The sequence below is a fragment of the Hyperolius riggenbachi genome, chromosome 8 (genome assembly GCF_040937935.1).
Source record: "Hyperolius riggenbachi isolate aHypRig1 chromosome 8, aHypRig1.pri, whole genome shotgun sequence".
NCBI lineage: Eukaryota > Metazoa > Chordata > Amphibia > Anura > Hyperoliidae > Hyperolius > Hyperolius riggenbachi.
Genome location: NC_090653.1, coordinates 231,499,790 through 231,516,083, shown reverse-complemented (window position 1 = coordinate 231,516,083; position 16,294 = coordinate 231,499,790). Strand labels below are relative to the sequence as shown.

Genomic DNA, 16,294 nt, shown 5'->3' with positions numbered 1-16,294 from the left:
AAAAGCACTATATAAATACTAGAATTATTAATACATTTATTGTCCCATGCTGAACATATACACACAATATCTTCATCTACCTATAATCATTTTGGGCATCACAGGGTACCCCTTTGACAAAAGAGGACTCCGCGAGGCCCTGAAACGACAATAACGTTATTGATCCTGGAAGCAGTGTGCAGAGTCTTTCCCCATTTAGGGTTATACTTGGTTCCAACACCTGCCTAATCGTAAGAGGTGTGTGATCTTTGTTTTTACCTGTGTTTACCTTTTAGGACCTTGGTTACACTGGAGAAGTGGGTTACCAGACATTCCTGTACAGCAGTGAGCCAGATATCCGGGCACTGCTTATCTTCCTGGCTGAGAAACTGCCCAGACACTCGCAGGAGGATGCCCATCAGCCAGCAGGTATTGATCAATATATCTATCTATCGATCTATATATGTATGTATGTACGTACCGTCTTTCCCCGAAAATAAGACAGTGTCTTATATTAATTTTTGCTCTAAAAGATGTGCTAGGGCTTATTTTCAGGGGATGTCTTATATTTCTATTAGGAAGTGTCTCTCTGTAATGTTCATGGATTTGAAAGTATGCTGCTGTACTGATCAGGCACCTGCCCTGTCTTTCCTGCACACAGCTTATAACCTTGCTGTGTGCTGGGATGACAGAATCCGTGCACTGCACCACTGTGTCCCCACTTACTGGCTGCCTCTTCCTCCTCTTTAGCTTCCACTAGGGCTTATTTTCGAGGTAGGGCTTATATTTCAAGCATGCTCAAAATTCCAGCTAGGGCTTATTTTCAGGGAAAGAGGATACACACACACACACACACACACACACACACACACACACACACACACACACACACACACACACACACACACACTCCGTTTTGGGGGACTTCAGAATGCCACACTCTAGCCAGACAAAGCTGGAAGACTAAACAAAACCATGGCAACAAAATCTCCGTCAGGGATTTCCCCCAGCAGCTGTGAAAATAAAGGCAGGTCATATCTGCTAAGAATGTAGTATGACTTTAACCACTTGAGGATCGCCTACAGCCGATGGGCGGCGGCAAAGGCTAGGCCTTAACGACCGCAATACGCCCATCGGCGGCGAGTCCTCAAGTGGCAAGCAGGCCAGGGATCGCGCGCTGTTATGCGCGCGCATCCCCCAACAATAGGCTCCGCCCACCCGCGTCGTCAACCCGCTGGCCAAACGGAAGCGCCGGCGGGTTGTTAACCCAACGATCGCCGCATAGGAAGCTTATAATACGCTTTGTAATGTATACAAAGTGTATTATACAGGCTGCCTCCTGCCCTGATGGTCCCAGTGTCCGAGGGACCACCAGGGCAGGCTGCAGCCACCCTAGTCTGCACCCAAACACACTGATCTGCCCCCTGATCGCCCACAGCACCCCTCAGACCCCCCTGCCCACCCCCCAGACCACTGTTTGCACTCAATCACCCCCCTAATCACCCATCAATCACAATTTTTTTTTTATTCCCTAAACTGCCCCCTGGGGACTCCTGATCACCCCCCACCCCTCAGATTCCCCCTGTGTACTGTATGCATCTATCCCCCCTGATCACCTGTCAATCACCCATCAATCGCCCTCTGTCCTTGCCACCCATCAATCAGCCCCTAACCTGCCCCTTGCGGGCAATCTGATCACCCACCCACACCATCAGTTCGCCTGCAGACCCGCCGTCAGATCACCTCCCAAGTGCATTGTTTACATCTGTTCTCTCCTCTAAACACCCACTAATTACCCATCAATCACCCCCTGTCACCGCCTGTCACTGCTACCCATCAGATTAAACCCCTATCTGCCCTTAGGGCACCCAATCACCCGCCCACACCCTCAGAACGCCCTCAGACCCCAGCCCTGATCAACTCGCCAGTGCATTGCTTGCATCTATCCCCCCCCCCCCCCCCCCCCACTAATCACACCTTGAGACACCCATCAATCACCTCCTGTCACCCCCTAGCACACCTACCCATCAGATCAGGCCCTAATTTGCCCCGTGTGGGCTCCTGATCACTTGGCCAAACCCTCAGATCCCCCTCAGACCCCCTTCCGATCACCTCCCCAGTGCTTTGATTGCATCTATTTTCCCCTCTAACCACCCCCTGAGACACCCATCAACCACCTCCTGTCACCCCCCCTAGCACTCCTATCCATCAGATCAGGCCCAATACAACCTGTCATCTAAGAGGCCACCCTGCTTATGACCGGTTCCACAAAATTAGCCCCCTCATAGACCACCTGTCATCAAAATTTGCAGATGCTTATACCCCTGAACAGTCATTTTAAGACCTTTGGTTTCCAGACTACTCACGGTTTTGGGCCCGTAAAATGCCAGGGCAGTATAGGAACCCCACAAGTGACCCCTTTTTAGAAAAAAGACACCCCAAGGTATTCTGTTAGGTGTATGACGAGTTCATAGAAGATTATATTTTTTGTCAAAAGTTAGCGGAAAATGATTTTTATTGTTTTTTCACAAAGTGTCATTTTTCACTAACTTGTGACAAAAAAATTAAATCTTCTATGAACTAACCATACACCTAACGGAATATCTTGGGGTGTCTTCTTTCTAAAATGGGGTCACTTGTGGGGTTCCTATACTGCCCTGGCATTTTAGGGGCCCTAAACCGTGAGGAGTAGTCTAGAAAACAAATGCCTCAAAATGACCTGTGAATAGGACGTTGGGCCCCTTAGCGCACCTAGGCTGCAAAAAAGTGTCACACATGTGGTACCGCCGTACTCAGGAAAAGTAGTATAATGTGTTTTGGGGTGTATTTTTACACATACCCATGCTGGGTGGGAGAAATCTCTCTGTAAATGGACAATTGTGTGTAAAAAAAAAAATCAAACAATTGTCATTTACAGAGATATTTCTCCCACCCAGCATGGGTATGTGTAAAAATACACCACAAAACACATACTACTTCTCCTGAGTACGGCAATACCACGTGTGGCACTTTTTTGCAGCCTAACTGCGCTAAGGGGCCCAAAGTCCAAAGAGCATCTTTAGGCTTTACAGGGGTGCTTACAATTAGGCACCCCCCAAAATGCCAGGACAGTAAACACACCCCACAAATGACCCCATTTTGGAAAGTAGACACTTCAAGGTATTCAGGGAGGAGCATGGTGAGTCAGTGGCAGACTTCATTTTTATTTATTTATTTTTTTTTTTGGTCGCAAGTTAGAAGAAATGGAACTTTATTTTTATTTATTTTTTGTCGCAAAGTGTCATTTTCCGCTAACTTGTGACAAAAAATAAAATCTTCTATGAACTCACCATGCCTCTCAGTGAATACTTTGGGATGTCTTCTTTCAAAAATGAGGTCATTTGGGGGGTATTTATACTATCCTGGAATTTTAGCACCTCATGAAACATGACGGGTAGTCAGAAAAGTCAGAGATGCTTCAAAATGGGAAAATTCACTTTTGGCACCATAGTTTGTAAACGCTATAACTTTTACCAAAACCAATAAATATACACTGAATGGATTTTTTTTAATCAAAGACATGTAGCACAATACATTTGGACAAAAATGTATATAGAAATTTTACTTTATTTGAAAAATGTCAGCACAGAAAGTAAAAAAAAAATATTTTTTTGACAAATTATTGTCTTTTTTGATGAATATAATAAAAAGTAAAACTCGCAGCAGCAATCAAATAGCACCAAAAGAAAGCTGTATTAGTGACAAGAAAAGGAGGCAAAATTCATTTAGGTGGTAGGTTGTATGACCGAGCAATAAACCGTGAAAGCTGCAGTGGTCTGAATGGAGAAAGAGGCTCTGGTCCTTAAGGAGCGAAAAGACTGTGGTCCTCAAGTGGTTAAAAGAGCTGGTCACAGGAGAAATCACAGGACTGCAGTACTCTGTTTTTCCTGCAGGGTTCACAGTGGCCCTGCTCACAATCCCCATTAGGATGTGTGCATATTCTTTACAGCCTTAAAGGACAACTGTAGTGAGAGGTATGCGGAGCCTTCCATATTTATTTCCTTTTAAACAATACCAGTTGCCTGGCAGCCCTGCTGATCTATTTGCAGTAGTGTGCATGCGTCCTCCCAAGCTCCGCTGTATACAGGAACTAAGCCGGGGACGCGCAGGAGGCGACCGGAGCTGCGATTTGTAACTATGTGTTTTATGACAAGTTGATTTTATGTACGTGTAATTTTATTGGGGCCATCGGCTTTGTATTAAGAACTTTTTTACGCTATGAGAAGCTGTTCTCATTGCAGTTTACCAGAATCTGCTGCATGGGATTTGATATGCTTGTAACAAGACGCTGATCTGGTGAGCAGGGGAAAACGGGGGGGAGTGTGTTATCCCCCTATCCTATTTGGTGACAGCCTTTTCACTTCAGCCACCTTTTGAGCACAGGGGTGAGGTGTTTAAGTGGTACTCACTATGAGGAACCCCCTCTTGTTATCTACTTGTATTTAGGAGCCAGGATCTGTGTATAGGAGACTCTGCTGGCGCTGCTATTACTGCTGTATTATCTATCGGGAAGAGACTCTCACTTATAGCGTGCTGCCTGGAGGTCTGTGAATATAAGGACATTGAGCGCAGTATCACCTGTTAAATAATGTCAGAAACACCTGATCTGCTGCATGCTTGGCTATGGCTGAAAGTATTAGAGGTAGATGATCAGCAGGACAGACAGGAATTGCTTAAAAGGAAATAAATATGGCAGCCTCCATATCACTATAACTTCAGTTAACCTTAAAATATCCAGTAGGGGGAGGTAGGGCTTTATATATCGTTATAGCAGTGACTTTGATATGTGCTGGCCTTTGTTCTTTGACCTAAGTTGCAGTTTAAAAGTTAATGTTTGTTTACTGTCTTTATGCTTTTTTTATTCTGTTTAACTCCCTCTGGGAATGTTTTTGTACAATGCTTATAGAAGTACAATGTAAAAAAATAAATAAAAAATCAATATAAATTAACACCAACCACATTGTAACTGAGCAAGACTTATATAGCTGCTGCAGTTTGACACTAAAATGAATTTCTGTTGTATTTCTAGGTAAATCGGCCGTGCTTCAGAGAGAGATCGCCTCCAAGATAAAGCAGCAGCTCTCTCTTCCCTGGGTCCATCCGATGTGCAGAACAGCAGCTGCACAAAGATCCCAGGTCTGTACTCAAAGCTTTCACAGGGGGGCGCCAGCATTCTTTCAGAAACCTTTTTATCTGCCTTTTCCATAGCTTTCTGTGAAATATTTTAGGCATATGAATGCTGGACTCGCATCATTAAACAGGAGTCAAGCTGTGGAAGTTATGTAAGAAATGTCTCAGGAAACAGGAATAGGTGTGATGAGTGCATTAATGAAGGCCATTATACATCATCATTCTGCCAGATGACGTCTCCTCCCCAGATCCTCGGGCTGCTTCTTCGGAAGGTGTTTGACCTCGTTGTGATAGTTGCAGATAGGATAGGTTATAACTTGCCCTATCACACTCTACTGCGGCAATCTCCATGGCATCATATGACATGCTGCTGCACAATGATGCTGCCGTTACCATGGAGATCGCCACTGGAGTGTGTGATGGGGTGAGTTGGCTTTCTTGTATGTGCTCTGCACATATCGTTCTAAGGATGGCAGGAGGGAGAGAGGAGCAGAAGCTGGCCTTCTATTGATGGGCTGGCTTCCTAGTGCCCGCATGCCAAATTCATCTCGCGAACTGTAGCTTGCCCATGGCTGTGATAGCCGCATAAATGAATTGTATTTCCTAGCAATGTTTAGAAGTTCCTTTTTTATTGTGGTGTTTTTAGTTTCAAAAAACTTTGGGTTTTACATAGAGAAATAGGCTAAAATGCTTGAGAACCCCTGGCAGAGGCTATATCCATAGCAACTATTAGAAAGAAGAACAACCTAGTGAGGTCAAACATAACATATGTAACAGAACTTAATGATAAATATTCTCAGGGATCCAGATCAGCAGATCAAATATACATTGTGTGTATGAATGCAAAGAGTTAGAGAGGCCCTTATTTTCTAGCCAAGTTATCCATGGGGACCAGGTAGTATAAAAGCCTTATTGTCTGCCATTTTAGCAGCAATATGCGTAGCTAACATAATTTCAGATACCAGGATATAAACTTCCTTTAGAGGGAGATTTGAGGAGAGACCATTTCAGGCCATTACCCTTTTAGCTGTTGAGACTGTATGTTGAAGTCGATGAACAGAATAATTGAGTTTGGGTGGTTTATCCCCTAGCAGTGATAGGCAAACTTGGCTCTCCAGCTGGTAAGGAACTACCAGTCCCACAATGCATTGCAGGAGTCTGATGGCCACAGTCATGATTCATAAAGGCAAATGCACTGTGAGACTTGTAGTTCCTTAAAGGAATACTATCGATTCACATATTTTTTTCAATTGACACATGAATTGCTTGGGAAGTGCTGCTAAGTACTGTTGTATACATTTTAGTAGCAACTTCTTTGTTTACTGTTATCAAAATACATTCAAACTTTACTGACGCCAAAACTGACGGCAGACTGAGCCATGAGGAGAGGGGAAATTCCCTCACACTTGATCAGTTAACTCTATGTGTAGCTCTGTGTGTGACAGAGAATAGAGCTCCCAACAGCTGCAGCTCCTGTGTCCTGTGTTTCTGACTGACCTGTCTGAAGAGAGCAGAGGAAATGTAACTAATTGTCACAGCTTTTTCATACTGTTTTTGCTTTCAGAGTTTATTTGCTTTCTGTAGTCTGATATGCAACTCTGGCTGTGCATTGAAGCAGACACCCCTTCTGCAATTGATTTGTCCCAATATAGCTAAATCCTACCCTCAATAAATTACAGCTTTTGCCTCTGATATTTAACATGAAAAGTAGTAAAATGTTTACACAGCTACTTAGACATTATTTGCACACTGTCATTTTAGAACACTTGGGTATCGATAGTATTCCTTTAGCAGCTGGAGAGCCAAGTTTGCCTATCACTGCGGCCTAGCAAGATCCCATTTGGGCTAAAAGGGATGTGACAGGCAAGTATGGTTTTGGCCTTTCTCCATATGGCTCGCCAGTAGATTTGGGCCTTGTGGCATGACCATCAGGTGTGCCATAGCATGCCTATAGCTCTGCATCCTCTAAAACATAGTGAGGAAATCTTTCCTCAATTACCTGAAAGATGCCGTCCCATGAACATACTGACGGCGTCGGACTGTGGACTAGTCCACCTCCACAGGTGACGCCACTCTGGGAAGCATGGGATGGAATAGCCTACTTGTATCCTCCCTCACCTCACAATGCCTGTGTATGGACCCTTGGATTCAGAACGGACTAGAGAGACAGCTTAAATGTGAAAATGTTTACTTTAAAACATTTTTTTAATCCAAGCTCAGCCCATGGAAACTTAATAGATAATCTGTGCTTCAGAATCTCCTTATCATTTGCATGAGGCCAATAATGTGTGGGGGTGCCTGTCGTTAACACAGTGTCTCCCAACACCCTAAGCTGCAGCATAACAAAAGTGGGAATTCAGGCTTTACCTTCACTTGGACCTCGTCCCCATCTCTGCGTCACATGCAAATCGTAACATAGCACTTCCAAGATCCAGAGAACACTTTGTGGTACGTATGCTGCAAACTTAGGCTTTTTGATCCTTATTGAGTTTTAGTAGAGTGGCCAGAAGACTAATATTTCATACACCAGGCAGGGAAATCTCCAACATCCAGTGCTGGTGTATCTCATAGAGGTAAATGACCCTGTAGGGCTCTCGTTATCTTTAGCATGACCTAGTGGCTGCATGACTAATTGCAGGAGTAAAATATCTGAGCTGCCACATAGTAAAAAGTGTTCCCAGAAACTAAAGTCCAAACTGGTGATGTGAGTCCTCAGCTGGTTTCCAAATGAAGTTTTGCTCAGTTAAGTGATAATCTAAGGGAGCTCGGGACCCCTGGAACAGCAGAGGTGGGGTTTCTGAGCTGAAAATGCAGTTTATGTGTACCATACAAAAAAGTTGGTAGATTTTTTTTTTATTATTATTTATTGTTTTAGTCATAGGAGTCTGTAAGCAATTACTGTATATACTTGCGTATAAGCCTAATTTTTCAGCACAAAAAATGCACTGAAAAGTTACCCCCTCTGCTTATATGCGAGACGGTGGCGCAGACATCGTGGAAAGAATGAACACCGCTCACCACCCCACCAAATTAGCCAGGAGCAGGACCATGGGCAGCCAAGCCCCATAAACACTGTATAAAAAGGAGGGAAGATCTGCTTCACTGGCTTAACCAGCCTAGCGTTCTATTAAGATCGCAAGGCTGGCGACCGGACGGTTTTTTTTAATAAAAAAAAACTATTGCATGCAGCCAACTGAAAGTTGGCTGCATGAAAGCCCACTAGAGGGTGCTCCTAATGCGTACTTCTGATTGCCTCTGGCGATCAGAAGTAACAAGAAGGGCCGCGACGAGCGGCCCTTCTTGTTTTGCTTTCCTCGTCGCCATGGCGAAGAGCGGAGTGACGTCATGGACGTCAGCCGCCTCCAATCCAGCCCTTAGCGCTGGCCGGAACTGTTTGGTCCGGCTGCGCTAGGCTCAGGCGGCTGGGGGGACCCTCTTTCGCCGCGCTGCGGCGGCGATCAGGTAGCACACGCAGCTGGCAAAGTGCCGGCTGCGTGTGCTCCTTTTTATTTGATGAGAATCGGCCCAGCAGGTCCTGGGTGGCAGCCTCCGGCGGTAATGGACGAGCTGGGCTCGTCCATACCGCTCAGCAGGTTAATAAAAGCCTGATCTTTATTGAAAAATAAGTAAGCTGGACATGCAAGTTAGCTCACACATATCGGAGCGTCACAATCGCTCCTTAGTCATAGCTATGTGAGGCTCCGATACGTGTGAGCTAACTTGCATGTCCAGCTTACTTTTTTCAATAATGATCGGACTTTTATTACGCCAGTGAAGTGGATCTTCCTTCCTTTTTACAGGATGGTGGAGCAGGTTTTGTTACTAACAGAGGAGCGTAAGGATCTTGCACTAGTAATTGTGCTCTTGCCAGCTGCCTCCCTGCTATGTCTGTGCCCCCCATCCCCTGCAACATGGTGTGCAGAGTGCGCTGCTCACTACTACCTGTGTCCCCTGGCTTGTGGAGCAGAGCGTGCAAGCAATGTGTCAGCAGTGCAATGATTGGGGATTCTTCCTTTGTGGCAATCGCTGTGTTTCATATCTATGATGCCATCTAGTGGCATCTTGAGACACAGCTGTATCGTCCCTGTGGCACATGTGGCTATAGGGAGGGGGGCTGACTTGCAGTGGGAGCACATCTGGCTACTGTGGAGTGGGCTATGCTAGGGAGTAGGCTTATATGCGAGTCAATGACTTTTTCCTGGTTTCTAAGCGGAAAGTGGGTACCTCGGCTTTTACGCGGGTCGGCTTATATGCGAGTATATACGGTAAACAAGGTTTCTGACCAAAGCCCTGAGATGAGAGCTTAATCGTGGGTCCTGTGTATTAACAATGGCTAGCAGTCTTAAAATATATGGCAGGCCAGAAATATATAGGTTGTCTGTTACAACATACATTTTCAGTAGGTATGTGCAATCAGTGGCTGCTACGGCTACTCTGTAATGGAGGAGGCAGAACAGCATACTTGCGTATTTGCAGTGAAAGCTGTAGCGCTGTGCAGAACATCTCTGCCTGTATGCTTCTCAGATTTAAATATGTCAATCCCGGGTCCCCTTCATTCACGTTACAATCCACCTGTATCAGCACTCCAAGTGCCCAAACAGGAAGAAAGGGGATCCTCTCAGTAATATCTCTTCAATCAAATGCTTTTAAGGGAGGTGTAAGAAAAACAGGTAAAAAGTACAAGGCTCACTCACAAATAGAGTCCTAATCCAACTAGGATGCCGCTTGGCTGAAATGGCTTCCCACTGGGAGTGGTACTCTGAACCTTTCCATACAGAGTGGTTTCCAATCAGTCACGCTGCCCGCTCTTGTCCCGACTAATTTCAGCTCTCGACATCATCAGGGGTTACTAGTCGGGACGAGAGCGGACAGTGTGACTGAAAACCGCTGAGTACGGAAAGGTTCATAGTACCACTCCAAGTGGAAAGCCACTTCAGCCAAGGGGGGTCCTAGTTGGATTAGGACCCTCTTTGTGAGTGAGCCTTGTACTTTTTATCTGTTTTTCTTACACCCCCATTAAAAGCATTTGATGGAAGAGATAGTACTGAGAGGATCCCCTTTCTTTCTGTTTGGACATTTGGAGTGCTGATACAGGGTGGATTGTACCGTGAATGAAGGGGACCCGGGACCACTCTATTCATATGGTATTGTAGATGCGCCTCTAGTTTATAATTGAGCACTCGTGTATTTCCAGGACAGAGTGTGCAAAGATCAGCCCTGTGTACCAGCAGGGCTCACGTCATTGTAGATAATTCTCCCATCAGCACAACTCCCTCTAAAACACTTGTAACAAGTTAAGTCACACATAAGTGCTGTATGCAGCTACAGCCCGCTGTTTCAGACAGCGAGCCCTTTTACGTATTTTCTGGGCGACTCGTAAAAGGGCTCTCTGCTTGAAATAGCGGGCTGTAGCTTCTATACAGCACTTTTGAGTGACTTTTAACTTGTTATAATAAACGCATTGTTTTAGAAGGCGTTGTGCCAATCAAAGACTTTTCTACTATGGCTACACTGTACTCGGCAAAATTAATAGAAGCACAGAGGTGTGCTCACATCCATGGACTACATCTCCCAGCACGCATTGCGGCGGTCGTGGGCACACTACTTCACGAGGAGCTTCGAAATGTGGCAGCTGTGGTCTCTTCTAGGGAAGATGGCAGATCGCATACTGAGAGGGGGGGCTGGAGGAGCTGCCCCCCCCCCCCTCTCGATATGGGATACTTACCAGCACCTGTTGGTAAGTAATTACTGCCACCAACGACCCCCACTATGTTGAATCTTCCTAATGGAGAGGTTCATTTTCTATATTTTTACTTACAAGTTATCCATTGTCTTTAAAGAGGAACTTTGCTGAATATTGCTTAATGAATAAAATGATTTAAATTTGATTGCATTATTTTTTTGCGCATTGTAAAATCTTTCCTTTTGCCAATTTACAATCTTACATTTATCACAGGTGGAAGCATCTTTACTGCTGCTAGGTGCATCTCTACGAAATGTTTGTGTGTTCCAAAGTCAGTTGAAGCAACACCTGGTCTCCCAGAGTGCTCTGAGAGGAGAATTCAGTATAACTAAACAGCCTAGGCTGAACATCACTGGAAGGGTGGGGTTACATACCAGTATACTGTACAGCAACATATAGATATAGGAAGTGCTTCTGATGCTGAAACCAGGAGAAAGAATGTCAGTATCCTGAATAGTTTATTACATTCCATGATGTAACTATGGTGCCTTTTTTATTATTGCTAGTAAAACCTTCCATTATTCTTCTGTAGTGTTTTCTCAATGAACCCATAAGTTTGCAACTTGCGCTTGGGTCATATCAGGCTTCAGTGAAAGTTCCCAAACGGTTAATAAGTGTGCGACTTACATTGAGAACGTGATCCAGCATAGAGCTGCAGGAGCTCTTGGGTCTGTTTCACACTGGTGTCGATTGTGCTGCACTTGGTGATCTGCAAAGTTTTAGTGCAGTGTCTTCCTATAGGTGATGCAGCATTTCAAGAGCAATTTCCCCCAGTGTGAAACGGCCCTAAGGTTCTTCAGCCAAGTAGAACTTTAGTAATAAATTAGGCTTAAAGAGTCACTGAAGCGGAAAAAAGAATGATGATATAATTGGTTGTGTAGTTTGGATAATTACTAGAAGATTAGTAGCAAAGAAAGTATTCTCATATATTTTAAGTTATGTAGTTTTTTTTTTTTTATAACATTGCATCATTCTCTAATATTTGCAGATTACACACTATTCCGCATTCTAAATGATTTTACAGAGCAAGCTAGTGAACTTTTGAACCTTTCTCTGCAGAGGAAAAGAAAATACAGTGACTGACAGTTGAGATAACAAGCTTCAGAAGACCGAGCTCTCTAGGACATTGAAAGTCAGGGAGCTCAATGGCTCTTTTGCATAGAGAACAACTGGAGTTTCTTAACTCTTCCTGTACTGGAAACCATATTAGTCTTATGTCTCTGCTCCTAATGTTTTATTCCTTAGCTGTACTACACATACAAATCATTATATCTTAATTTTTTTCCGCTTCAGTGTCTCTTTAACAAAAGCTTATTTGAAACAAATGCAGAGAAATAGTAACACTGTGCAGTTCCTCCAATCAAACACGGTTATGCTGTAATCAAGTTACTGTAAATTGGCAGATGGGAATTCTTGTGGTGTACTGGTGTTCCCTGTCAGAACGAACCTAAGATTTTCAGTGCTTTTCATTCCAGAGTATGTGTCTGCTACATCGGTTTCAGGCTCAGCAGTTGTTTGTGGCTGGAGACTCTTCTGCAAAGTTAACATCTGCTGGTAAGGTTCCAGTTTATTAATGTAAAAACCCTGCTCCCCTCCCCACCAGCCTCTTTGGCAAAATGATGCCCCACTCCTCCTGGAGTCCCTAATGGGAATGTGTTGTGATGCGGCTACCTCTAGTTCCTGGCAATGTACAGGTCCTGTCCTGCTAACAAGTGATGCCATGATGTCTCCGCTATAACATACACAGCTGTAATGTCCCTTCTATAGCAATCAAGCATGGCCATAAATTCCCCCCCCCCCCCCCCCTACCCTTTGCAACAGCTGCCATTATGTCCCTCCTACAAGAGCCCTTGCTCTTTGATGCCCCTCTATAACAAGTGTTTCATTGCATTCTCTTATAACAAGTGCCTCCATAATGTCCCCCAATGCTCATGTGCAGGAAAGCATGGTAAGCTGCATATACTCCAGCACTCATGTCTTTATCTGCACTGCACAGGTAGGGCCTCTCTTCCTGTGTATTGGAGAGGAGAGCTGCAGCAGCACAAGTGTGTGGGCAATGAGGGTTTATACACACGGGCATTCCCTGATGCATTTTATATGTCCACCTGCTTTTAAACACTATGTGAATAATAACTCGCTAATAGTTGCATAAATTGCTATTCACAGTCTCAGACTGTCCATGACATCTCGCACAGCTTTACAAAGTAGCCAGGGGCAAAACTACAGGGGAGGAACCCCTGCGACTGCAGGGGGCGAGAGGTGTGGCGACCCCCAACCTACTAACCTCCCCTCCCTCAGATACGCCAGATCAGGTGTTTTTGTGGCTACACTTGTTATGGGTTTGAAGATCCCGATGCCCACACTGGTCATATGACCCTTGTAAGATGGACCCCCAAGCTGTTATGGTCACCATGAGGAGCTAAGGAAGGGTTGTGAAAATGAAGAAGCCCCCACAAAAGTTTTTCTGGGGGGTCTGTGATTTGTAGTAACGCCCCTGAATGTTGCGTTAAATTTTGCAGAATGAGACCTCCCATATTGATGCTCTGTCTGGGGCATGACCCTTCTCTGTACTCTAGTATGTTTTCCCTCCCGTATAAAATAATCATCTTATGAAAATCTGTCTAAGCCTCTAGTGGTATGGGTAATGGCAATGCCCTGAATAAGTACTGTACAATAATATTTACTTTTGCCTCATTAGCAAAAAAGGAAGCTTACTTAAGTGCATTTGTACTTGCACTTTGTTAGCCAGAATGTAGGCAACTGCTGACATTGCTTCAGTGGTAGCTTTGTTAAAAGACAAATTGTTGATTAGGACCTCATTTTAAGCACACTAATGTAGCTATGTTAACACTTTCAAAACCTTACTGGTTGTGTGTGTATAGAACTGGAATAGCTCTGTATCATCTCTGCTTTGTTGTTTATGTGTAGAGAGGAAGGAGTACTGGGAGAAATACCTGCCTTTTGTCAATGCACAGCTGCCTCACCCCCACTCTCTGGTCACATCTCTGCTGGAGAGGAACACATCTGACCTCAGTGCTGTGCAGGAATGGGAGACGGAGTGGAAAAGTCAGGGTCTGGCCTCTCGATTGTCCCCGGAGGTGAGTGATCTAACGTAATTCCCATATTTGTATAGCGCTTTTCTCCTGTCTGACTCAAAGCATTTGCAAGGCAGCCACTAGAGCGCACTCAGTAGGCAGAAGCAGAGTTAGGGAGTCTTGCCCAAGAACTCCTATTAAATAGGTGTTTTCTAATTGAATAGGAAGAGCCAGCTTAGGCCTGATCTGTACTCTGCATCATATAAGTTGGTGCCTTGTCTCAGGATTCACAGGTATGCAACATTAGACTTAGAATCCCAAGAGATTACTTTTGAACAAGAAATTGCTTTTGGGTTCCTTTACTGTGGCGTAAGCTTGCTGCACGGACTAAGAATTGAGCTACGTTTGCAGGTAGGTAGTGATATGCTCTTTCTTCAGGACTTCATATCTGAATGGCACCACCAGGACTGATTGCTCAGTAAGGTGGATTTATCAAAACAGGTCAAAGAGAAACCCGAGCAAAAGTGAAATAATTATATAGAGCAACCAGTCCAGGTACTTGTTAAATATCTAAAAGCTGAGTGATTGCTTTGAGCAACTGCTCATCTTCTCTACTAGACAATGTGGGGTGCCTTTACACCTTAGAAAAGAAACACAGAGACAGTGGGAGCCCAAATAGCATAGTATGTTGAGGTTAAAGAGTAAATGTATGCGTAAATGAATAAAACTACTCAAAAAGGTGGGTTGCAACAGGGCAACCAACCACTTGAAGATGATAAACCCAGCTCCACTGGGGATGTCCAACCTGGACTGGATGTGGTTGCTCTCTTGGTAAAAAGGACTGGCCTTCACAATGGTGAGCACTGTGTAAGGCCAGAAGAGACTTCTACAATCTAGCTGTGGTGGGGGTGTACATGCACAAAGGGGTAAAGAGGTGCCTTGACAAAGAGGTAAGCCTGTGAAAAATAAACCTTTTTGTCGTATGAGACGTGAGTCGTTATTAAGGTAAGCCATCTCCCTCTTTATGTTTTTAGTGTTTTTAACCTAGTTTTATTACTCCAGGGCGCCCATTTACCCCTTTGTTCTTCTCTACTAGTTTGCCTTGCAGTTGCCTTGATGAATGAACCCCTCTGAGGCTGGAGTTCCCTTACAGCAACATACCCATAGAGGGCACCCAGAACAGGTTCCTAAAAATGACTTATTGGCATTTGGGGTTCTTAGTACAGTGTAATGCTAACACTTGAAGGGCTAGGAAAATCCTATAAAAAGTGTGAGAGGAGTTTGGTGGCACAGAATAATGGTCACATGTTCTTTGAAGCCCCTCTAAGTGCAAAACTATATTTTTCACCCCTCTTTGCCTGTTGCCTGTAAGAATTTATACGTTGGTTGCTATTGGCAACAGCACAACACACCTTTTACTCTGGCACCAGCAACTCAGTAGAGCTGCAACTCGCAGCGACAGTATACAGGAGATAGTGCGGAGACAGCCACCTTCACCTTTAAGGGGTTTATTCAGCAATCGGGCATCTTGTGTTACATGTTGATTTCTTCAGAGTATAAACAGTCTTTCCTATGTCCTATGTACATCACATATATTTACAGCATACAGACATGAAGCTAGTATTCTAACTAGGAAGCGTAGAGAGCAGGACAGCATGAAGAAGACGAAGTAAAGTAAAGTCTCTGCCATTCTGTCTCCCTATTTTATATGAACATCAAAGAGTTAAATTCTGACATCACCCGAGCCATACCCCCAAGCCTACAATTGGTGGGCATGGGCATGTGACCCACATCATCATCTAATATACCAGTGCTTTATAACCTAGTTGCGAAGAATGCAATATTTTCCAAATATCGGCTTTGTTTATCGTTTCTGTAACAGTCGGTACAGTTAGACCTGAAAACATATGTGTCCTTCTAGAGGAACATGTTTCTTGTATATGACTGCATCATTTCTCTCTGAGAAAATATGCTTAAAGAGACCCTGCATCTGAAGTCTTTACTAGACTTTAGTACCTGAGGCCTAGAATTCAAGTATACTTACATTCTAACACTGCCCAAATGATAAAAATTACGACTGCTTCTGATTGTGCTTCCAACTTATAATTTGTCTGATTATACTGAATGGATGTTTATTAATCAGTTTAGTGGCTGTAGCTTTGAATGACGTGTGTGTGTGTGTGTGTGTGTGTGTATATATATATATGCACAGTTAATGAGCGGGGGGGGCGGATCCACTCCAGCGAGCGGCCGGGCACATATATATATATGCTTAAGTCTGTTTTTTGGTTTGAATGTTCAGACATTTGATGTAGTTACTGCAAGATTCACACTCCCTGGTCTGAATCTCAGATAACACATTTGGTGC

General features: G+C 44.2%; 1 protein-coding gene across 1 annotated transcript in view; it reads left to right on the top strand.

Moving 5' to 3' along the window:
* Positions 1–16,294, top strand: part of CCDC22 (coiled-coil domain containing 22) — a 50,866-nt gene that overhangs the window by 11,200 nt on the left and 23,372 nt on the right. Inside the window, exons 3-6 of the mRNA XM_068248318.1 lie at positions 276–408; positions 5,048–5,154; positions 12,367–12,445; positions 13,820–13,989. Coding sequence (XP_068104419.1) covers positions 276–408; positions 5,048–5,154; positions 12,367–12,445; positions 13,820–13,989 — 489 coding nt within the window. The remainder of the gene's footprint in view (positions 1–275; positions 409–5,047; positions 5,155–12,366; positions 12,446–13,819; positions 13,990–16,294) is intronic.